The sequence below is a fragment of the Triturus cristatus genome, chromosome 4_2 (genome assembly GCF_964204655.1).
Source record: "Triturus cristatus chromosome 4_2, aTriCri1.1, whole genome shotgun sequence".
In the NCBI taxonomy this organism is placed as follows: Eukaryota; Metazoa; Chordata; class Amphibia; order Caudata; family Salamandridae; genus Triturus; species Triturus cristatus.
This window is the reverse complement of record NC_140586.1, coordinates 75,113,636-75,138,935: the sequence shown is the minus strand read 5'-3', so window position 1 is coordinate 75,138,935 and position 25,300 is coordinate 75,113,636. Positions and strand designations below refer to the sequence as shown.

At 45.4% G+C, this 25,300-nt stretch overlaps 1 protein-coding gene across 31 annotated transcripts in view; it reads left to right on the top strand.

Moving 5' to 3' along the window:
- NFIX (nuclear factor I X) overlaps positions 1-24,638 on the top strand; it is a 1,406,323-nt gene extending 1,381,685 nt beyond the window's left edge. For all 31 annotated transcript variants that reach the window (XM_085600616.1, XM_085600591.1, XM_085600603.1 and 28 more), the window contains one exon: positions 24,589-24,638. Coding sequence is in view for 19 of the 31 variants with exons in the window: in XM_085600591.1 (XP_085456717.1) it covers positions 24,589-24,603 (15 nt within the window). In the remaining 12 variants the exon portion in view is untranslated. The remainder of the gene's footprint in view (positions 1-24,588) is intronic.
- Positions 24,639-25,300: the final 662 nt, after the last annotated feature.

The following is a 25,300-nucleotide window of genomic DNA, read 5'->3' as shown; positions in this document are numbered from 1 at the left end:
TTCGATTCATGAGAATACTATTCATTACCTTGATGTACAAGTGGTCAAAACAGCTTCGAACCATTTCAAAACGACAGTTTTTCATAAACCAATAGACCGAAACAGTCTATTATCTTTTTCAAGCTTTCATCCACGCAATCTCATCAGGAATTTGCCATTATCCCAGTTCATTAGGATACGCAGGATTTGTTCTGACACTGTGAATAGTTCCTTTGAACTACTTGAAACTTCTAAACGATTCTCAGCAAGAGGTTACCCTCAGGAAGTATTGACGAATTGCCTAACGAAAGCTATGGCCAAACAGCGACACGATCTCCTGACACAACAACCACGTATTCCCCAACAAAGACTGGTATTTGTAAGTAGTTTTTCTACTATATCTACCAAAATCAAGAATATCATCAACTCCCGGTGGGAACTTCTCCAACAAGAAGTAGACTTTCAAAATCTATTCCAAAATAAACCCATGTTCGCGTACACCAAAGGTAGAAATTTACGCTCACTTTTGAAACCTACTACAACTACGGAAAAACTGAGCCCATACCATGAGACACGCAAATGCCAAGCGTGCGTGCATTGCAACAACGTGATCACAGGCAATATCCTTACTCATCCTTCATCTGGTTCTAGCATACAGCTTAAACACACTAGTGACTGCAACACTTCACACGTCATTTACTGTATCAAATGTCCTTGTGGAAAAGCATACGTAGGGAAGAAAGAACGCAAAATCAAAACCCGCATTACTGAACATAAATCCAGGATCAGAAACAAAAACACCACCTCAAGCCTTGCTACCCATTGGACAGAAGCTCACCACACAATTTCACAACTTCGGTTCCAAATCATTGAAACTATAAAGGCCAAGCCAGGAGTAGACGTAACCAATATGTTGCTACGCAAAGAAATGTTTTGGATCCAAAATCTGTGCACCTTGACCCCGTTTGGTCTGAATGATCGCCTTGATATGACATGTTTCTTATAGATATCTTCTTTAGTAACCTTCAGGTCATTACTCCTTATTTATGTTTTACTATTCTGTTCTTGACTATCAAGTTCACCATATCACCTCTACACTGCACCCTGACTATATTTTCGCCCTCTACAAGTCCCTAACGTCATCCACATCACAGCCCTCTTGCTTCGCTTTTTGCACCACATCAGGCTTTTCCTTTTTTCATTCGAGTTTACTTGCCCCACTATTGTAATCGCTCCAGTTCCATAGGACTCATTTTGCTTATCATTGACTGTAAATGATTGAACTCATCGTCCTTTATCGACCTTCCGCTACCGCCTACACTACATTCTTCAGCATTTTTTCTTTATCATTATATTAATTTATTATACCAGTTTCGTTGTCAGTCACCCCCCTTTTTTTATTCAGGCACACCAGCCCCACCATCCTTCTTGCTCTTCTTACACTTTCGTTCCCATAGGATACATATTGCTCACATCCCTCATTGTTTGTTTCATTTAGGTTACATGAACGGTCATCGGCTTTTTTGAGTGGGAATCTATTTTACCACAGTTCTATTAAATTCTCCACCATCGTGTCCCCATCACTAGAGAGATCTTTCACATTTGGTCCTCTGTCCATTCCCCGTTATAGAGATACACCATTCCGTTTCATCATGGCGACACCCGTCAGTCCTGTTTCTAGTTCGACTACACCCCGGAAGCCTGCCTTTGCACTTGTCCTTCCGTCATTTTTGTATTTAATGGCCGGTTGCTTTTCCCAGAGGATCGCACTCCGGTACCGGTTTCCACCTGTTTCAACGGTCTATGCTCCTCCACTTCGCCATATACGTAAGTTTTAGTTTCGTCCGCATGACCCTTTAGATGCCGCATTTGCATTGTTGTTTAGGCATTACTTGAACTCTCTTTCACTTTGCTTGTTTTCGTTTTCAGTCTTTACCTTTGTGTCCACTGACTTACAGTTGTAGGTAAGTGGAGACCCTCCTGCTCCGCTCATTATTTACACCTTGACCTGTAACCTTCGTCACTTATGACTTCTTTTACTTCTTTTAACGCAGCAGCGTTGTTGTCCGGTAGTCACGATTTATCACCTCATTGAGGTCCCTTTGCGACATAGTACAAGAGGTGAGTTCTACTCGCCCCGTTCATCTTTTTCTTCACCTATACCCTTCTCTATTATTTTTGCGTTTAACAAAAACTACTTTCATTATCACTACCACGGTGCACATTCATTTTTGGTGACGTCGTCTCTTTTTGTTTAACCTTCAATTTCATCTATTGGCATATCATTATCATTAGTGGCACGTTGTTTGATGACCCACAGAGGGAGATTCACTGGCTTTTTGCATTATAAGTAAAGTTTCTCATTGAGTATCATGAAACGTTCATTTCTAGTAATATCCATTATTATTGTGTTTTTCTGTTTTTAGATTGCCCCTGTCGAAGGGACGCAACAGTCCCGAAATGCATTGGGCTCACCTTTACGTTCTCATGTAACCAATTAAATGCACTAAAATGTATCATGTTTATGTACTGACACAAATGTATCAGTTTGAGGACATTACACAAATGGAATATCCTGTATATGTACTGACAAATGTGTATTTATCCATTGCATATATGAACTAATATATGTTCGTTTGAACTTGACTGTTGTGTTTGATTACCTCTTATGTTAAGGAGATTAACAGTCAAGGGTCTTAGTTACCCTTAGCATTGTGCGCAGTGACAACCATCCCTTGGTTGTTTTCTTTCTTGTTCTTCTTTGGAGACAGAAACTATCAGCTTTTTCTTTAACAATGTAAAAATTCCCACCCAGAGACCTTTTGCCGATGTCCTGTTTCCTGCAACAGGCGTACAGGTGAGTCCCATGCCTCAATGCGTACAAATGAAGCCTGTTGCATAACCGTGCTGAACAATAATCAAAACCCACTTATATGAAATATTCTCTTTCCATACTTCCAGAGATTCTTAGAAAATACCTCAGATTTTTACTTTTAGTCAGTTTCTCTGTTTAGGGAAAATACAATACGGGTGGCTAGAATTAACATTGATTTTGATGCCATGTGGCAACACCTCCTCAGCATCTTCCAAGACATACATCCTTTAATGGAACCATAGCTGTTGCAAAGATTTACATCTTCGGACTCCCTCAGAATCAAGGACTTGATCTTGTCATGTATGGGTAACACCAACTTGAGCAGCACATTACACTGTGGATAGAGACCATGAAAGTCGCTTTCTTCTGGCAGCTCTGGAAAAAAAAACACGTTCTCTCCAAAATAATCAAATTTTCTCTCCAAGATAATCATATTTTGTTTTTAATTTTCACCCCACCCCCCCTTCCTAGTTCTTTTTATGCTCTGCCATCAGCCACTTGCAGCTCCCTTGCATGGACATGCTCTTTTTGACCAGGTGTGGAGTCCCCTGGCTCCGAGGTTGGCGTTGGTTGTGGCAGTGGGGGGTCGCGGTTGAGGGTGGAGTTGAGCTGCTCCTAGGTGACTCTGCTTCAGTTTCTTTGCAGAGGGCGGGGAGCAGGCTTGGGCGGCTTGGGTTTGTTGACGAAGAAGTGTAGGCAGTGGTGGTCAGTCCATGGAGGTAGCATGGTGCGGCTGAAGTGGGTTCTGTGTTCCCCCTGCGAAGATGTGGTCGAGGGTGTGTCCTGCCTTGTGGGTGGGCGTGGTGACGAGTTGTTTCAGTCCGAGGTTGTCGAGGAAGGTGGTGGATTTGCGGTTACTGGGGTTGTCAAGGTGGAAGTTCAGGCCTCCGATGAGTATGTAGTCCATTGAGGCGATGGCATGGGGTGCGATGAGGTTGGTGATGGTGGAGGTGAAAGGGGTGCGGGCCGAGGGGTCTGTAGGCGAGGGTGCCGTGGAGTTGGGGCTGGTCTAGACCTAGAAGTGCAGGTGTTCGGCAGGGGAGAAGGTGTCGCTTGAGGTGGAGGGAGTTTTTGTGCGCGATGGCGAGTCCTACTACCAGGTGGTTGAGGCGGTCCTTCATCTGGATCTTGTATCCGTCCGGGATGGCGATGCCAATTTCAGGGCGGATGAAGCATTGGTCCAAGTTTGTGTAAAGAAGGCGAAGTCTGGTGAGAGGGTGTTAAGGTGGTTCCAGATCTCAATGGCGTGTCTGTGCATCGAGCGTATGTTGAGGAGGTGGACTGCTGGCAGTTTCTTCCAGGGTTGAGTGCGAGGAGGGCCGCTGCGTCGTAGCGGTGGGTGGTTGGAGATCCAGGGTTCCTGGCACTGGTCGCGGACGGGTGCAGACAGGCTTGCCTTAGGTGCGATAGCTGCGGGACCGCGCAGCAGCCACCATTAAATAGGGAAGCGGGAGGGACGTGCAGGCGGGAGCGGGAACCGGCAAGGGAGAGGGGCCGCAGGGGCATCAGGGGCCGGGAGAAAACGGTGCAAAACAATAAGAAACGGGCTCAATAATTAATTAAAAAACAAAATTGCAAGCAGGCAACAGTCAACAGAGCACAGCACAGTGAAATACAGAGCAGAACCAAAAACAGCAGAATGGGCGCAACCACAGACCTAGGCAGGAGGTGAAGCGGGGTCAGTGGAGAGGGCACAGAGAGCGGAGCTGCTGGGGAGAGAGCAGTTCTCAGACCTGGAGGTCAGAGATCTTGCTCACGCTCACCAGCAGCGGCCGCCATTAGGAAGGGGGGTAGGGACGTGCAGCTGGGAGGCAGGAGCGGGAACCTGCAGGGGGAGGGGCGGCAGTCAGGTCAGCGGCGGGGAGAAAATGGAGCAAAACAATGGGGCAAAACAATAAGAAAGGGGCACAATAATTAATTAAAAAACTAAATCAGAAGAAGGCAACAGTCAACAGAGTACAACACAGTGAAATACAGAGCAGAACCAAAAACAGCAGAACAGATGCAACCACAGACCTAGGCAGCCTCGAACACCTCCCGGGAGGAGGTGAAGCGGGGTTAGTGGAGAAGGCACAGAGAGCGGAGCTGCTGGGGAGCGAGCAGTTCTCAGACCGGGAGGTCAGAGGTCTTGCTCACGCTCCCCAGCAGCAGCCGCCTTTAAATAGGGAAGGGGGGAGGGACGTGCAGCTGGGAAGCGGCAGGGGGGAGGGGCTGCAGGGGGGTCAGCGGCGGGGAGAAAATGGAGCAGAACAACGGGGCAAAACGATAAGAAACAGGCACAATAATTGATTAAAAAACAAAATCAGAAGCAGACAACAGTCAACAGAGTACAACACAGTGAAATACAGAGCAGAACCAAAAACAGCAGAACGGGCGCAACCACGCACACGGGCAGCCTCGAACACCTCCCAGGAGGAGGTGAAGCGGGGTCAGCGGCGAAGGCACAGAGAGCGGAGCTGTTGGGGAGAGAGCAGTTCTCAGACCGGGAGGTCAGAGGTCTTGCTCCGTTTATTACATCGGGTTTATTTATTATTTAAATGTTTTTCTTTGTTTGGGGGGGGGCGGGCCCGGTAACAGGAATTTGCTTGAGTATGAGGGAAGATGTAATTGTATGCTTTGAGTTTGGCCAATCCAAGTCAATGAGAGTCTTTATTTGACAAACAGATGGGTTGGGTTGTACATTTCTTTGACAGACTGGCGTTATAATCCACCCAGGAACATAGGGCACTGTTGCATTTACTATAATAGAAGTGACATCAAAGACTTTGGAACCCCAAGGTATTAATTAGCAACATTTATTTCTGAATGGAACCTGTTGCAGCAAGACTGAAGCTGCTGGATCTCATGCTGTGTCCTGTAGTTGCACCCTCCTTGATCTCGTCTTGCTGTTGGTCCCATTAGATGGTTCCCAGAGTGGTAGTAGCAGTGCAAGGAGTGCTGTAAATTTTATGAGTATCAGAACTGGTAGCAGCTCTCCACATACTCACAGAAAAACAGTTATTCCACTCTTGCTGTTATGTAGTTTTGCTAATAATTGATCAGGTTAACAGGGATTTCAATACAATCCTCGGTGTCATCAGTACAACCGTGATCTAGAGTTTGACTCTGATCCAACCAAGCGTCATGCGCAGCATATTGCAAATTGCCCTTGCATGGGCAAGAGAGGTTTTCCTGCCTCTTTGTACGGACATCGGTCCCTGGGGCCCAACTATCTTTCAAGCAGGCTAAGCACACACCCACCGTAGAGAAAGAGTTTCCGCCACGCCTAGTGTAATGATCATTGTAGGTGTCCAAGCTCACTGGTGAGACAGGAGTCCTACACTGGATGCATGGCCAGAGCTGTCCTGGATGCACAAAAACCCTCTAAACCAAATTGACAGTAGATTCACAGGAGAAATGATCACCTCCTGGACTCCCCAATCCAGAAGTCCAGGATCCCTTTAACACTCGTATGACAGTTGATTCAACATTGAAAGAAGGCGGACACATAAGTGATAGGTGATGGGAGCTCAGGCATTAAGAGACGCAGATGAAAAAAGAGGAAGGGAACAGGCCGAACTTCTTTAACGTAGTGTACAGTTTTCTTCCAAGGGGTCCCTTGGTAAAGCGATTGGGTGAAGTCTTGCATAGTAACTGTGTGCATGAATAACATTATTATTTCATTAGGCCGCTAGGTATGCACACTTCACAGAACCTTAATGTGCATGATTCACCTGTCCATCGTTATCTCCTGTGCTGTCTGATAGTGGCAATCAAACTACAAAAAACGCTTCTGTCTCATATGTCTTCACCTAATTTCTCTTTTACTCCACCCATCTCTACATCTCTCAGTACCACTCATCTAACTCAACTATTTTTATATCACCTGTGTGTACCTCACATCTCTATGTATGGCTCTACCCCACCTTTTCTTGCTTTTCAACATCTGCTCTTTTTCTACATCACCCTCACCCTCTGCACTGTTCCCTCCTACCTTCATGTATCTCTCCTCCATGTACATTCTCTCTCACTAACTCATCTCTCTCTAACGTACCTCATTCTGTCATTACCTAAACTCACTTCACCATTTCTTCGCCACCCCACTTAAACACCCCCCATCGCTGTACCTGTTTTACATCTACTACATCTCTCTCACTTTGATCCTTTCTTATTACGTCACTTTCTCTAACTTTTTATCTATTTGACCTCTAGTCTCTCTCTCTTCCCCCTCCTTCTATTTTTCAAGTTAGCCCCTCTACCTCACCCTTCTTTCTCTCTCTCTCTGCTTCACAACACCCTCGCTAGCTCACAGCTCCCTCTGCCTCTCCACTCTGTCCACATCTTTATTAACTTCACATCTTTCTCTACCTCAGTTCTCTCGCTACTTCACATCTTCTCTTTCTACCTTTCATACTTCTCTTGCTACCTTTCGTTTTGACTTCACTGTTGTCCTTAGTTGACTTGTCTTTCTATGCCTCTTCTTATTTTGCCCCTCTTCTACCTCACCGCTCATTCTGTTTACCGTCTATCTCTCTATTTTTCTCTCACTACCTCAACTCTACCTGTCTACATCTATATCTCTCCCCCGTTACTTCTGTAATTCATGTCTCTTTCTACCTTATCTCTCTACCGAATCCCACCTTTCTCCCTCGCGACATTTCCTGCCCCTATCTCTAGATCTCACTTCGTCCATACTGCACTGAAAATCTCTACCTATCTCTCCAACTCTATTTACCTACCTTTACTTCTATATGTTTCTTTTTTACTACCTCCCCTTTCACACTTTACCTAACTTCTCTCCCTATTTCACCTATGTCCCTGCCACATCTGTTTCTGTTCCTTCCATCTACTTCACCTCTCTCAGTAAACCGTTCTCTTTACCTCTCTGTCCTTCTCCTGTCTCCCTCTCAATGTCCTACTTAGCAAAGTTGGAGGTCACTGTAGCCAGAGTAGTGTACACATTGAAGAAAAACAGGAGGAAAAAGTCAGGGGAAGAGAGGTAACGAGAGAACTATCAGATTTCACATGATGGAATTGTCCTACAACATAACTTTAATTTTCACTGTTACATGACAGTGTCAGTTGTGAAGGAAGATTTATTTTTGATTATGAATATCAATAAATTACAGCAACAATTCCAAACACCAAGCGTGGATGTCTTATTTAAATATTATACATTAACATTCAACAAGTTATACTTACGGTGTCATTATTACAATACTCTGAAATCTATGTGAAATATTTTTGCCGAAGCACAAAAAAATCTAGGTCCAGTCACAAAAAGTTACTTTATCAATGCTTGTTCAATCCTTCTAGTTTTATTTTGGCACTATTTGACCGGTGGACAGGGGCCACCTTGAACTTTCACCTTTCTTGGATGCTCCCCTTTCTGAAAGTTTAATATATAATTCAGTATTGTTTGGCATCATGAGTATTTGAAGTAGCTGAAAATGGACAGGTTGTTCCCTACAGGAGGACCCAAAATATATTTTGACCGAGCCTCACAAACCCTTAAGATGGCCCTAGGAATGGTATGCATTAGGACAGCAGCTGATCAGACTGGAGGAAATAAGGTGAATGGAAAGGTGAGTTGGAGAGGGGGCTGGAGGATTAAAAAAAAAAGGAAGAGATCTTGGCGCGGCAGTATCCCCACATCCGGATCAGGCATTCTTTGATGCCAGCAATCAGACACAAGAGGAGGAGCAATGCAAAAACATAGAGAATGAGGTGGAGGAAGCAGGCATTGCGTGGCACTGGAAAGGAGGCATAGTAGCTTTTATAGAGTACAAAAACCTTCTGCCCCTTCCATTAGGCAAGGACCTATCTCAATAACAATTTTAAAGGTGCAACACGGACCTGTCTCTCTCAGGTCTCTGTACCAGCCTCCCTATGCACACTTCAATGAAACAGACATTGCTTGTAGACCCAGTGCAACGGAGCCAACATGTGGCAACAGGCTACCTCTAAGAAGAGCTTGGAAATGAGGCACCTGTTCCCGTAAGTGCAGAGCTTGTAATTCTCAAAATTCAAATTTCAAAGCTTTATTCGACAGCATGTCATAAAAGCATGTAAACATCCTAACACATTCTATAAATACTACAATATAAAAATCATTATTTTTAAAAACTCATTAAACCATGATGCTGTCGATTACAAGATGAAAAGGATATCAACAACAATGGATTAAAACAATTCAGAGAAAAAACATGATTTTAAAAGTTAGTCATACATTATTCGATGTCAAAAGTTCATTGGCTAATTTCTGGAGGCTTTAAAGTGCGGAAGCGTATGATCCAAGCCCACCCTACAAATTTTGCGACAGCAATTGCCATACAGGGTGTGCAGTCTGATTCAAGTATTCTTAAGGCCTCTTTATAACTACGTGTCCCCAAATTTATACACACTGGTTTTAGCCACTTACGACGAGGGCTAGTGTACAGAGGACATACGAACAGCAGATGGCCTATATCCTCAATCAGATCTTTACAGCAGTGGCACTTATTGTCCTGGGTAGATGACCATTTGTGGGTGAACGCTTTTACGGGAAGAGTCCCGATTCTGAACTGAAAGTACAGTTTTCTATCAGGGACCCTTTCTATGATATCCCAGTAGGCTTCACAAGATGGTATGGGTTTAATGTCAAGAAAGCGATCAGTTAGCTTAGCATTTGGACCAGAACTATTGGCAGACATTAAAATCATATCCCAGTACATTTTTTTAATAGTTGACTTTGGTGGGAAGCTTGAGCCATTTGGATCATCCCATAGGTAGTCTAGTTCCAGCTTTGTTAACAAACTCCTAATTTCCTTAAGCCATAGAATGCAATGGAAACAATCTACCCTGATGATGTCCTTCAGAGCAGTGGCATAGTGGGCTTATTCGGGAGTTGTCATAATCCGTCTCCAATAGAGTAGGGGACGTAACCGTGCTATATCCTCTATTTTTTTCCTGCCCAAGTCATATGCAAGCGGAACAGTTGGGGTACTTTGGGGAACCCCGGCTAAACAGCGTAAAAAATTGTTCTCTGCCAATCTTAGTTGTTTCAAGTTAGTAAAACCCCACAGTTCCGAGCCATACAAAGAGGCACTTATGACTTTCATGTTGTAGATTTCTAGGGCAGGAATAATGGGCTTGGTTAAAGAAGGTTTATGCTTAGAAGCAATTGCACCTGCCAGCTGGTGAAATTTTAAAACAGCCATATCAATATGACTTTTCCAGCTCATATTGCTCTGGAGAGATATTCCTAGGTACGTAAATGCCTCAACCTGTTCTAATGGGATACCATTAAAATTAATTACACCTCTGAAAGTTTTCCGCTGATTCAGGGACATGAATTTGGTTTTGGAGGTGTTTATCTCAAGTCCACGCGCTTGACAGAAATCTCCAAACTCGTTTATTGCCTTCTGAAGCCCACTCGGTGTCCGGGAAACTATCAGCGTGTCGTCCGCAAACATGAGGACAGGCACGCGAACCCCTGCTAATTCCGGGGCATCCGTGGGGGAACTACTAAGGTGATCTACTATGCCGTTGATGAATAAGGAAAACAGCGTGGGTGCCAGAACGCACCCCTGTCGGACACCACGCTCGACAGGAAATGAGTCGGTCACCTCACCCTGAGCCCCCCACCTAATTCTTGCGTAGTTGTTCTCATGCAGGCGGACAAGTAGCGTTAACAGTTCCGGCGCCATCCCTGCTTCAGCGAGAACCCTCCAAAGTTTGGAACGGGGGACTAGATCAAAGGCTGATTTCAGGTCTATAAAGACCGCGTAAAGAGTCCCATTAGTCAAAGTCACATTCCTCCAATAAAGTGCTAAAAAATAAAAGACCTGATCAACAGAGCTAGTACAGGGTCGAAAACCAGCTTGGTACGGGGACAAAATGTCATTTTCTTCTACCCAAGATTGCAGTTTGTTTTGCACTAGTCGACCTATAAGTTTTGAGCTGAGTCTATGAGACTGATAGGTCTATAGTTGCTAGGTAGTGATTTGTCACCCTTTTTGAAAACCGGAATTATTTCCGCACCTTTCCATGAGGTGGGGATAGGCGCACCCATAGCCACAGAATTAGCCAACTATTGAAAATACTGACACCAAGATAATCTTTCACTTAAAAACACATCAGCTGGTATGCCATCCATCCCTGGGGCTCTCCCCCCAGTCACGCAGTCTAGTGCCAGGTTGACGTCTTTAATCGTAAATAGCTGCTTTTGATAAAAAATAGTGGGGGGAAATGAACACTCTCCTTCGGATGGATTACAGGCGTATTGTGGTCTAAAAAAAATCAACCCACTGGTGTTTGGCAACATTATTTTGGGGCGGTTGGGCGATCCCTCCTCTATCCCACTTGACTATGGCCCAAAATTGCTTTTGACCTTTAGCTACACAAGCATGTTTCACATCACGCCACTGTTCCTCATCCCATTGTTTCTTGGCCACTTTCTGTGTGTGCCTGTATATCTTTCTAGCCTTTCTCACACCTGGAATATTTCTAGATCTAAGTTCAGCACTGAGGTTCTGGCGGGCTACTTTGCAAGGTTTGTTGTACCATCCCGGTATTTTTATTTTCTTGGTCTTGTCTGCTTTTGTGGTCTTCATAAAGAACCCTTGAAGTTTATTAAAGAAATGGGTATGAGCCTCAAGCATAATTTGGGGAAAATTTTGATTGGCAGATTGAATGTTTAAGTTAACCACTTCATCAATCACCACTCTTTTAAGGTCCTCCAGCTTCTCTGGGTTCTCAATAAATCTGCCCCATTTAACGTCGCGCATGTTATTCGATGCTACAATGTCCAAGGTGGTTCCCCCCCCCCTAAATTAGGTTCACTAAACCCGTTGAATGCTTGGAGTTCCATGCAGAGAGGGTTGTGGTCGCTTTCCACCCTAGATATTATGGTCATATCAATCAGCCTATGCCATTCTCTAATATCCACCAGTATGTAATCTATGCGACTGGAGAACCTACCATTATCAAATGTTTTTACTCCCTGACGATCAGACGGGGTACGCCCATTGACTTCTCTAAGCCCTCTCTCTAAGCATAAGGCTTTGAGTTGGATAGCTACTGCTGACCATCTTTTAACTACGGGAAGTTCCAACTGTGGGACGCCCCATTTACTATCCTCCTCTGCAGCGAGAAATTGGTCCTCAGGTCCAAGTGGCTCAAATGTAGTATTAACATCACCTCCCACAATGATGGACAGCTGAGTTGGGAGTGCTATGAGCTGGAGGTCGAGAGCAGTGATTACATCGGATGTGTGTCCCCCGACCATCCCTCTAGCATAAATGTTAAAAATTGCCACTCCATGACCAGATGCCCATGTGATGTTCACTGACAAGATGTCATTTGATAGGGAGCTCTGTTGCTTAATTTTGCAGCATAGTGATTGGCGGATCCAAATTATCAAACCCCCTGATGGCCGACCTTTAGTTTTTTTAATAGCGGGTGTTTGAAAATTAAGGAACCCCAAACGATGTACTGGGACCAATGACCAGGATTCCTGAAAGAGGATGATGTCAAACTGGTCAACAAAGCTACACCATTCAGGAGAGATTAACTTATTACTAATTCCAGCAAGGTTCCAATAAAGAAAAGTCAACCCTGCCTCAGCTGATGAGAAACAAGGAGGGTCTTGAGTTGTTAGAAAACTTTGAATCTCACCCTCCATCTCGATCTCATGCTCAGCATTAGTACATGAGCTACCTAGTGGCTCTATTATTAATGCCTCAGATCCTAAACTGTCACATTTATCTAAAGGGCTAGAGCATATCAATTGGGCTAGGTCGGTGTTCTCAGGCTGTCTCTCTAGGTGGTTAGGTACTCCCCTCGTTTCAGGTCGGGGAATAAAAACAACATTCGATGAAATTAATCTCTGCGCTACAGGAGCACACAGTCTATCAAACTTGTCTTGGATCTTTTTCTCCAATCTACCATCCCTTTCAAGTCAGTCACATTCGTTCAAATCAGACAAGACCCCAAACCTGTTTTCCAAGCTAATACCCCAATTGCTGTTTAAGTCGCTCCTGCCCCATTTGTTAGAGGCAGGAATCCGCTTTGGTCTTAATCTCATCGGACTGCCTCCCTTACGATAGAAATATTCTAGAGTTAATGGGATTATAGCAGTACACCTTCGTTGTGGGGGAAATATATTGGCCAGGACATTGGGGAGTATACCTGCGTTTGAGAAATTAAGAACTATACAGTCTCCCACAAATTTTTTCGGGTTATCCCCTAACCATGCTACTGTTCTTGCCATGATAATTTCCCCTGCTAGTTGTTGTTCACCCCAAGGAGACATCTTCATATTATTTAACATCCAATGCAACGATTTACTAATCAAAGAAGATGTAGATTCCACTTTGCCAGGCAACAGGGTGGGTACATTAGCTAAAACTAATACACGGGGGGAAACCTCAACGATACATTGGAATGTGTCTCTCTCTTGGAGCGAAACAGTAGGTCTTGGTGGAGGATCTTCTTTATCTACATTCTGACCGTCCTTATCAACTATGAATTGAGTAGGGGGAGGGTTCGCAATCACTTTTTCTTCCGCCCCTTTCCCACACCTAGGGTGCTCCACATTTGGTGCAAGTCTACTTAGCACCAGGCTTGATATACTACCCACCTCCTCCATTGACTTGTTTAGAAGAACGCTTAGTCTTGTTACCTCTGCTGTGAGCTGGTCGATTTTAGCCACCAATGGTTTAATAATACACTTAATCTTTGCGTCGACCATGCTAGCTATTTTTATGGATAGCTCATCCTCGTTCTCTTTATCATCGTGTATCCCCTTTACCTCATTCTTGTCCAGGCTTTTAGATGCAGAGATTGTCTTTTTCCTACCTGCACGAGACCCACCACTTTTGCCCTGGGCTTTTCTACATGCTCTGACTGCTCTAGTCACAGGTGGGGGGACAGGAGACGGGGATTTCTCTACTTCAATAACTGGAACTACTTCTTCGAGATTAATTTGCAGGTTGGTGACAGAAGATGCGCTTAGTTCAAAAATGTCACTAGCTAGAACCTCTACGTCATCAACGGCACTACTGGTGACCTGCAATGGGGATTCTAGAGAAGGATCTGACATAGAACCCATCGTAGGAGGAATAGAAGAACAACACAACCCTAATGATGCCCTTCTATCATTGTTGATTTTACTTACAACCTGCACCAGATAATTGTCCATGTTGTTAGGCACAGAGGAACCCTTTTGCTTAGACATGTCTAACGAAATTCACTAGCTAAAGCCACACTATTACTCGACACCGTTTGTGCCAACCCGTAAGTACCAATTAAAGTTTGGGCAAATAAGATTGATCACATGTGTGTAGCGATATTACGACGCTATGTAAAATAAGCAAATAGTACTTGAGTTCCAACAGTACCTTTGTGTCCGTGTCCTTATCAGTAACGGATCGGCATGGGAAATATAAGGGGGGTAGCCCGTCACGTCCTCGGACGGCCACAGACGGCCCGCCCTTTGCCCGGGCTTATCCCGGCGATGCCCGTGCGCGGTCCCGCGACGCGGGGGACTGAGTTCTTTTTCAAGCACCTCCAGGCGCGGATGTTGCCGTGACAGCTTCCTGTTGTGGGGAGCCGTGGAGTCTGGGAGCCGTAGTCTCCCTCCGCACAGCGGCTGCAAAAGGACCAAGCGCGACGGCGGGAGGGAGACCCGAACAACGACAATGGCGCCAAATACAAAGGAGACCACAGAGGTAAGCACAAAATTCCCTGGCTCTTCTTGACGCACTTGTGAGCAATTCTCATTTCCAAGTCCAGGTGCTAATGAGCCAGCCTGAAACCAGAAGATACCTCAAAGGAAAGCTTCCAAAAGAAATGTACATAACCTACCCACCTCTTTGCGTGTTACAGAGCCAAGAAGCCTTATTTTCACATGGTAGAGAGAAGGGGTATAGCCTGGCAGACCCAGTGGCAAAGAATAAACCTGCAGACATAGGAAATCACCAAAGAGGACTTACAAATGAGTCTCGCAGAGTCCTCTACTGATTCACTTAGTATAGATGCTATATTTCCCACGTACACATTTTTCAGGAAGAATGTCTCTCCAGAGTCCTCCATGCGTGCTGGAATGACAAACACACATGGAAAGCATGGGTGATAAAACAAGATATATGCATTCAAGTCGACAAGGGCATTTTTTGTAAATTAAGTGACACTGTTTCACCTTACTGTTAGGTATGTTTGACCGTGCAGGAAGCATTCGTGCATTTAGGAATATTTGTATGAAGCGTACATAATTCTTTACCGACATGGCTGTTATATCGCAGATTCGCTATGCTTTTGTTTACAACCATGGTGATCTCGGACATGTGCTTAGGGATGAAGTGGGCGAGTCCGGTAAGGTTTCATAGAAATAATGAGCACATGTAGAAATTGTATTTCCCCTGCAGATCTGGTAGGTGATGTGGACGATTTAGTGTATATATTTAGCATTCAGTGGCGTTACTGTCTTACAACGGGCCTTCGAGTGAACATCGTGGTGACTGCCTAGGACATGTTGTGTTGCGAGATCAGAGCTTGAGGTTTGAACCTAGATCGAAGCACCCAGGGTTGACTAGTAGGCATGTGGTGATTAGTCATCCACGTGTTGTCCTGGAAATATTAGTAGTGCTAATGTTATGCAAAAGCGTCTCAATGCTGTTAATGACAATCACCACAGGTCTTTTCACTGAAGAGTTAGCCAACCGCCCCCAAAACGTGGGGTGGGTAGAGGAATGACCTATGGAAATCTCAGGTGGGGAGGAAGGAGGTCAGGAAAATGATTGAGCTCCAGGCCAGAATCCTAATTTAAAAGGGAAAAGAGAGGAGATTTACTTTCACCGTTGTGAGGTCTCCACGCACAGCGTTTGGGGGGAGATGGGAAAGGAATCTTTACTCATGGGCACCTCATCGGTTTTAGTTCTAGGGGCACATGCTAAGAGGACAATCTTGCTCAAGTTCACCTGTAAATGAATGTGCCCTAATATGGCCAGAAGAACCACATTAATTCAAAACCAGGAAAAATTAATTGTGACCCAATAGGAAAGGACGTGTGATGCTCGGAGTCCGAGAAAGATTCTGTGTGAGAAATTTATTATTTATTGGGAGCTTCAATAAACCTTTTAGCCAAGGACTGCCTAACAATATGCACAAATAAAAAGGCCAATTGAAAATAAATTCAGAAAAGGTCAAACACATATAGAATGCAAAATGGTTTGAATCTAGAAAAAAGGACAAAGGACGTAAGAGACGGGCAATCATTAAAAGCAAGTAAATAGGAACAGAAGGGTGCACCTGCTCAAAGGAGCAAAACGCAAGATCGGAGGCAGGTGAAGTAGTAGAGCAAAGCAAAGGTTCAATTGATGTTCAAAGAGTAAGAGTGTTATGATAGAGGAAAAAAACTAAAAGGGTGACCAAATGTGGAAAGACAATGAATTATAAAGAAAATGTAATTTGAAGTGAACACAGTGGGTATCAAAAAGCAAGTGGAGATCAAGTAAGAAAAGAAGGGAATATTTCTAAAGATCATCTATAAACTCTACAGCAAATTTTTGAGGACTCTGGGGAGTTGCATTTGAATTACTTTTTAGAGAAGGAAACAATAGTTTCAGGCAAGCCAAAACTTTTTTTCTGATCGATATTTATAACATCAGCTTCCTCCCGTTTACAGTATTCACAGATGCCAGACTGTATCCAGTGAATTTGACAGGGGGTGTTGTATGACAACCCGGTGACTCTGTACACCCCAAAAGACTTAGAGCAGAACCATAAAATTCTCCACCTCTGTCCGTTGACGTCCGTTCTTTTCTTTCGAAACCCTTTGACACAGATCCTGAACTGTGCTCTCAACTTCTACAGTATTCTAGCAATTACATCTTCACCAAATATGGCATGATTCAAGCAAGACTCAGATGTTGGTCATAGTCCCACACAACATTTGTCCTTGGTGCTTGGGCTCCAGTTATGACTGAGATAAATGTGTCCTCATCTTCTGAAGGCTATCTGGGAGGGGAAACTCTACATCTCTGAACATAAGAAGTGATTGAAACATAAGTCCTGCTCCAAGTTGCAGATCGTTCATGATCTCAGTTAAGAGCCTGGTACTGCATGGAGTCCTGTTCCCAATCGAAGTCTTTAAAAAACGTGGTGTACGCACTGGAAAGCTAAGAAGGGCTTGACCCCAACCCATCAGTTGAAATTAGATGAAAAGATGCGATGTTGTCAGTCAAAAGATCATACCCCACAAGTGTCTTTTGACTCCAATACAGTCCCGCAACTAGTTCTAGTATACACCGAATTCCCCCAGCAGTAATCGACCACACAGCAAACAGCAGCCTTCAAGTGGTGTGGGATAGAAACACAGAATTCAACAGACATAGTAATATCACTACATAATGCTAATAATTTAGTCGGTGCCTTTGCCTTGAAAAATAAGTATGTTAATGCAGCTGTAGCTAAATACCACACTTAAATTACAATTTTACGGAATGAAAGCCAGACCTCTCTAGCCTGTCTCAAATTAGAGCTCTATGTAAAAATGTCTTTCTCTGATAGAGACATCTAGATGCAGATTCCTTACTGTAGAATATTCCCCAGCGTCAGACTGAATCGGCAAATGTTTGGTGAGTAGTACCCCTTCACGCCTGTAGGGATCATCGATTAGCTCTGTGTGGTGTCATCAGCGTCGTCCACGCCAGAAGTGATGCATGTGTGGTGCCTGTACACATCATTTGTTTTCTTTCCGCGCCAGTCAACGCAGATGTGAAGAAAAGCTACCCCATTCACTTTTTGACTGACCTTTTTTCGATCCTTTTGTCTAAGATTGTTTAGACTTTGTCTCCTGGTGTGAAAGATGTCCACAAGAAAGACAGGTTTAAAGCCATGCGGTGCTTGTCATCGGCAGGTGATGGACCCCCTTATGGTTTGTCTCTGTTGTCTTGAGCGAGACCACGACACCAAGACATGCGAGGACTGCTGCACCATGCACCCTATGGCCCTGAGGGAGTGGTCCCTCAATCTCCTCACAGCCCGATGCCAGATCTTGGCCACGAGAGAGGTCCTGAGATCATTCGCAAAGTTGGACCTGGTGAATGCCATCCCACTCCAAGTCATTGGTTAAGTCCCACAAAAAGAAAAAGAAGTCGAAGAGATCTTCAACGTCATTGGAAGTCTTCGAATGGGTCGCGAGCCTGTCAGCAGTTGAGGCTTAGCTCTGTGGTGGAGCCTGCACCTAGGCGGTCTCTGCGCCTTCTTGAATTTCGCAACCCCCTCCCAACTCAAGGAATTTTATGGGGTTATGCGCCTCTTTTTTTGGCGGTCTGATCCCTCTAGAGTGCCCACGGGTCCCGCTGATCTGGGACAGAACCCTACTGGTCTTCCTCTGGCAGATTCGCCCTCTGCACCAGTAGGGCCCCAAGGATCCATTAACGTTCAGGAGCAGTGCTGTTCGAGTGACCTCGACCTTCCCTGGCAGCACCCAGCAGTGACACTGCCACCATCATCCTTTTTAACTCCCGTGCAGAGTCGTACGTGCATTGTCCAAAGCCGGTTCTGGCGCCGACTGGGGGCATACTCCCTATATTGGAGCCAGTACCTTATTCATATGACAGTTCTAGATTGGGTGATAATTGGGAGGCATCTATGGACCCTTATGGATACCAGCCTTTAGAAGATCCCGAGGACAACTGATATGAAGATCTGGGACTGCCAGTGGACTGGACATCTCTCCAGACACTGACCTGGTCCCTCCCCCTACTGTGGCTACAGAGGAGGGCTCCTCATTTGCAGTGGTGGTGCTGGGGGCAACTGAGGTCCTGGACCTTAATCCACCCTCAGGGGCATGCAAGACAAACTTCTTGACGGAGGTGCTTCAGCCAGGTGTTGCCCCCACAGAACTGCTACTTGCATACAATGAAGCTCTTGCTGACCCCCCTACTCAAGACCTGGTCTAAGCCCTGCACAGGGGCTCCTGTGCATTTAATAATTTCTGCCACCACCGCCCTGCCTCAGGGGACCCCAGTTTTCTCACCCAGTACTCCATCCAGTAGAGCTTGGTGGTCCACACCTCCAAAGTTTACCCTACATTCCCTACCACTCGACTGGATATGCAATCCAAAAGTCTGGATACCTTTGGGAAAAAGATGTTCTCTTCTACCAGCATGACACTACGGTTGGTGAACACCTCTTGCCTCATTGGCTGATACTCCCAAACGATCTGGGATTGGGTTGCGCAAGTACTGCCCATGGTCTAGGAGGAGGTCTGAGCCATACTCTCTCAAGCAATTGCTGATGGGAGGGATGCAGCCAAGATCACTACAGGCTCGCTGGGCAGAGTGATTTAATTATTGGTGGCCCTTAGGCACCACGCCCAGTTGCCAACCACTGACTTTTCGGGTGATGTCCCAGCATTGTTCATGGTAATGCCCTTTGATGGCTCCCAGGAGTTTTAAGAGAAAGTGGAGTGAGCACTAGAGCCCTTTAAGGACAGCAGAGCTACTGCCAGGTCCTTGGGCCTTTCCATGGCCCCTCGCCAACCCCAGTCCACCTTACACCCCTTTTGTGGTAATGGGGGGGGGGTCTTCCAACCGCATCTTTACATACACAGCCACCCCAGCCAGCCAACCGCACAATATTTTCGTGCCTGAGAACTCAGTTCACACAGACCACGTGGGACAGGCAGCCAGAGGTCAAGCCAGTCCAACCCCACCAACTGCATACGTGTAAAATCCTTTAAGCTTGCCCTCTGACCATCATGGGCATCCAGTGGAAGGCAGGATGCGCCATCACCTGCACCACTGGAGGTCAATAACATCCAACTGTTGAGTCTTTGCCGCTCGTTCAAAGGGGCTTCTCCCATCCCTTTGTGACCACTCACCCATGCCACCTACTTATGACAAGCTGACTGAGGGCGACCTCTCCTTGATCCGTCAGGGGTGTTTAGCTCTTCAGACCAAGGGAGCTATAGCGAAGGTGCCGGCATCAGAAGTAGGTCATGGTAGCTAGTTCCGCTACTTTCTGGTGCCAGAGGCCGTAATATTCTAGACCTGCACCTTCTCAATCTCTTCCTGAAAAAGGAGAAATTCAAAACACTTACGCTAGTCCTGGCTGCCCTGGACCCAGTAGACTGGATTGTATTGCTGGACTTACAGGATGCATATTTTCATAACCCTGTCCTGCTTTTCCACAGGTGTTACCTGCGGTTCACGGTCAACTAAGAGCACTTTCAGTTTGCTGTGCTTCCCTTTGGCCTTGTCCAAGCCCCTTGGGAGTCCACGAAAGTGATGGCTGTAGTTGCAGCTCATCTGTGGAGGTCAGGGATTCCAGTCTTGCCTACATCGACCATTGGCTGTCGAAGGCGGCCTTGTTGAGGCAGTCGTCTCCCACTTTCAGACTATGGCGAACTTTCTGCACTCGCTGGGGTTCACAATCAAAGTGCCGAAATCACACCACAATCCTTCTTAGATGCTCCCTTTCATTGGAGGTGCTCTGGACATAGTGCAGTTTTGGGCCAATCCTCCCAAGTGGCGAGTCCAGGATATTCAGGATATGATACTCATGTTTGGGCCTTTATCCTGGATTTCAGTGAGGCTGATTCTGAGGCTGTTGGGCATCATGGTCTTCTGCATCATTCTTGTGATACATGCCCGCTGGCATATGAGGGTTCTGCAGTGATACCTAAAGTTCCAGTGGGCACAGCATCAGGGGAATCTCTCTGACATGCTCCAGATCTCGGAGAGAATTGCAAAAAAAACGGCAGTGGTGGCTTACAAACTGCAATTAGGTCAGTGGCGGACCCCTCCTCCTTCTCCAACCAGAGCTGTTTGTAGAAACAGATGCATCACTTCTGGGTTGGGGCAGCCATCTAAGCGAGTTGAAGATCAGAGGACTCTGGCGTAATCTAGACTCCACATCAACCTGTAGGAGCTTTGAGTGATCCGGTTGGCATTCAAGGCCTTTCTTTCTTCAATCAGGGGAAGGCTGGTACAGGTGCTCACAGACAACACCACCACCATGTGGTATTGCAACAAATAGGGCAGGGAAGGGCCATTGACCCTTTGTCCAGAGGCACTGCGCCTCTGGATGTGGCTGGAACACCAAGGCATATCCCTGGTGATTCAACACCTGGCGGGCTCTCTGAATCCCAGAGCAGACTAAATCCGCTGTCGATGCCTAGTAGATCACAAATGGCATCTCCACCTGGAGTTGGCGCAAGGTCTCTAAAGAATGGGGAGAAACATGGTTCGATCTGTCTGCCTCTCTTGAAAACACGCATGTCAGCAGTTTTTCACACTGGAGTTTCAAAGGTTGCGTCAGCTCACAAAGGTCCTGTCCTGAATATCTGTCAGGCAGCAACGTGGGCTTCCCTGCTCACGTTTACGAAGCACTACTGCCTGGACAGTAAGGTCCAGCTAGTTGGTCATTTTGCCCGTCCGGTCCTACAAGACTTTCTAGTCTAATCTGTATTGCAGCCCCACCTCCGAGGAGATATTGCTTTGGTATCTATACTAAAGTAAGGTATCTGCGGTTATAAGTCTCTGCCAGGTGAACAAGTTCTTACCTTCGGTAACGCCTTACCTGGTAGAGAATCCATCTGACTGCAGATTCCTTACCAAATTTTCCATCCTCCCCTCTGTGCGAACGGATTTCAGAGTAAAAGGTTGTTCCACTTTTAAGGGCCCTAGTTTAATGCCTTCTGTTCAGTGTTGTTTGTGGCTCTGCGCTTCTGGCATGAAGAGACTTGAAAAGACACTGATGCAGCACGCTCGGGTGGCACCTATATAGACACCACACACGTCACTTCCGGTGAGGACAATGCCGTGCAAAGCCCAACAATGCCACCTACCGGCACGCTTGAGTACTACTTATCAAAAATTTCCAGATCCTCTCTGACACCTGGGGAAATTGTGAGGTAAGGAATCTGCAGCAAGATAGAGTCTCTAACAGATGAGGTGTTACCAAAGGTAGTCATTTGTTCAATAATGTTAACAATGCACAGCCCCTGTTAATGGGTTTTGTCGCAAAGTTGAAAATACAAAGCCCCCTTCACATGAGCTGGACTTCCAGAGCTTATAACTCTGCAAAAACTGCACGTATTTGGATACAATTGTTTAACCGAGTTCAATAGCGCCCGTCCACCTCATGGATTCTCTCCAAGTCATGAACGACAAACCTCACAGTCTCTTTGAGTTGACTAGGTAACACTAATTAGGTCAAGAGTGTACAGTGGGTCGACCAAACGTCCTTACAGGCGCTGATCCTGCCCCGGGTCGTCAGTCAGTGTAGATTTCAGATTGTACATCCTGTCATGCACTGGAACTTAGAGACCTCTTCTCGTAAGATAGCACAGACCGCTTGCAGATCTGAAGAGGCCTTCAAGCAGCTGGTTCATATTACAGAACGTGCCCCAGGGGCGCAACGGACATGTGGGCCTGCTTTGCCCGCCCCGGTGCTCGTTGGTAATATGTCTGCGGCCCCGTCTGTAATACTGAAAGTGCTGGTACGCATAGAGCACCAGTGCTTTCTCAAGAGGGCATTTCCTTATTTGCATGGGGGCGTTGCCCCATGCAAATGAGGGAGTTCCTTTCCCTCCGCCCATGGTGTATTATAGACACGTGCGCAGAGTCAAAGAAACTATCAGTGCGCCCCCTGATAGCTGTTCTCTGGGGTTGGTAAAGGGGTCGCAGGCGGGTGCAGTCACTCCCTTTACCCGCCTGCAAGGGGATCTCTCTCCCCTCTTGAAAGTGCAGGCAGGTTGCCGCCTGCACAGAAACACAGAGCAGCTTTTAAACAACACCTCCATGTTTCTCTTGAATGCAGTGCGAGTTCGCAGCTGTCCTGAGGGCAGCACATTCTACATGATAGGGCACACTTTTCCTGTTTACACCTGGCACATCTGCTTAAAGGTGTGCCAGTGCACCCTATCTATAATAGGGCTGCTGGTGTCCTTCTAGGCAGGCTCTCCTGGGCAGGGCAGTCTCTAGCAATCCTTTTCCATAGAAGGCAAATCTCTCCATCCTTTAAGCCAGTTCACATATCCATGGAGGAATATGGATACATGGTCTGTTTCCAGCTTGATAGGGGAGCTCATAATCCGAGACCATAGTCCTCGAATACAACAAACTTCTCAGCCATACTAGTGTTGCAGTACTTATCCCCACAACTGACCAATCGGTTCTGGTGGTGCTTTTGAATTTTGAGGGCACAACCAGTGGAATTGTTCATTGCCACCACATGTTCACCGCACTCTGGAGAACTGGACATTTAAACTCTCACTTGGGATAGTTTCAGCTGTCTAACTATTTTTGTTTAGTCCAGCCAGACTGCCCATTTGTTACACTGTTACAAACAGGAGGATGTGGTAATACGAATAGTGCCCGACTGTGAAAAAGGAAGCAAAACTTGATGGAGAGAAACTGACCCCCACCACAAATACTGCATCCCGTCTACAGAGAGGGAAGAAAACGAATGTTCAAGTGCTTTCCTACCTCAGCACTGTCACCCTAGAGCCCTCCATTTTATATCACTATTCACACACCTTGCCAGATACGCACACAGGTTTGACACTCCCACTTAAAGAGTGAGGTAAAAAGGACTGTTAGTTCACTAAAGTCATTGCTCTCACCACTGTCTCCCAAAACCTGGATAGAGAGGACAGTAGTCATTCTCCTAAATAGGGGTGTCCTTCAGGTGTCTCCTCAAATTCAGAACCGTGATCTGGGTTTTCAGAAAATGTAAATGGGATATCCTTCAATTAACTAATGTTGTGCGATTGTCATGTTTGCTGGAGTAAAAGGAAAAAAAACACACAGAGACTACAGGAAAATGAGACAAGAGAGACCTGCATACTGTCCAGAGCCGTGCAGGGGACTTTTGCATACACATTTTGAAAAGTCGGAAAATATGTGTCTTCAAGGAGAGGGGTATAGGAGAATAAAAAGCACTCATTATCAAAAGTAATGACAAAGCTGCTGGCAGAAGAGAAGTGGAGAGAGGGTGTTGAAAAAACGAAAGCAGAAAGGACAGATGTTTGGGGACGGAAGGAGACTAAAAGAAGATCTTGGTGTGAGGAGGGTTCATCAGAGGTGGAGCTTTGTCCCAAGACTGGATGGCAGCAAGTGCTAGGAGAGGAAAAAAACAGGAGAGTCAAGCAGTATGACCAGTAAGAAAATGGAAATGGGAGTCTAGGAGGTAATCAAGTCACGAAGCGAAGAAGTGCAGAGAGGTCAAAGCAGCTTGAGGTGGATCTTTGAATGATGCCTGTGGAGAATTGGAGGTGGAGTAGTGAGCCTCGAGCAGAATCATGGACATTCTGAATCTCCTTTACTTTCTTTGTGTGTCCCGGGGTAGCAGCTCTATCAAGTGATGGCAATCTGGACATTTTATAGGAGATGTTGGATTCTAGTGGGTCTGAAGGATCTTTTGCCAGGTTTGGAAAAAGTAAAAAAAAAGTAAAAACTGTATAGTAATTTACTGATTCTGGCAGTAAAGTGTTCTCTTTGATCAAAGACCTGTTTTGCCATCAGATATGATCTCTTATGAATGGAACTGTATTCTCCTCAGTGGTGTATTTGACCGCCGTGTCATTTTTTTTGCTGTACCATAAGCATGCCTATAACACTTTATTCTACTAATCTACTATAGCTCAGACTCTGGATTCTGTTGCTTTTGTCTGCATTGGTTTGGAGCGCTCTCTGTCAGTTCAAAAATCCCAAAATGACTGTCTGGTTTCATGGAGCTTTTTTTTATCTCTTCTATTCCAGTCCTGGTTCCTCTGACGAGATCTTCACACAGTACAGAAAAGAAAACAAAATACAAATCTCTTTGTGATATAATCAAGCTAATACGTCGCCATACGACATCCTGGGCCTTTTGCTGAAGGTATCAAGGAGGGGAAACCAGATGCAATGCCTGCGACGAGGGGGAAAACGCAATTCAACAACCAGATGCAATGAAATGGAATTAAGAAGTGAAATTGTAAATAAATTGGGTGACATCAAGAACTGAGAGGGGAGGTAGAACTCTTCATTTTCAATGAGGATACTTCAGGTCTGCAAACAAGACAGAACGAGAGAGGAGGAACAAAACTCTGCATCGCATCCACCATTGGAAATTATTTTTTGTTATCTCCACAAGTAGGAAAAGGTCTGGTTGTGTCACATCACATCAGCACTGTTCAAAATGTGCATTTAGGGCAGTCTTGTGTTTGGTGGAAGAGATTTTGGTAGGTGTCGGAATATAATCTATTATTTTTTCTGAGGATCAGTCGATGAGATTTAAAATAATAGCTCTTGTTTCCTAATTATGCAAGATGCTTAGGAATTATGCAGTGAATATTGTTAACTTGACTGAACATCCAATTTGGTAGAAGAACATTGTGGATAGCAATTGTTTTTAATGTCCATGTGGTGTTTCTCAAAGTCCTTCATCTCATCCTGTTCTCAGAAGCATTCTTATTTTTCATGGCTTCTCCAT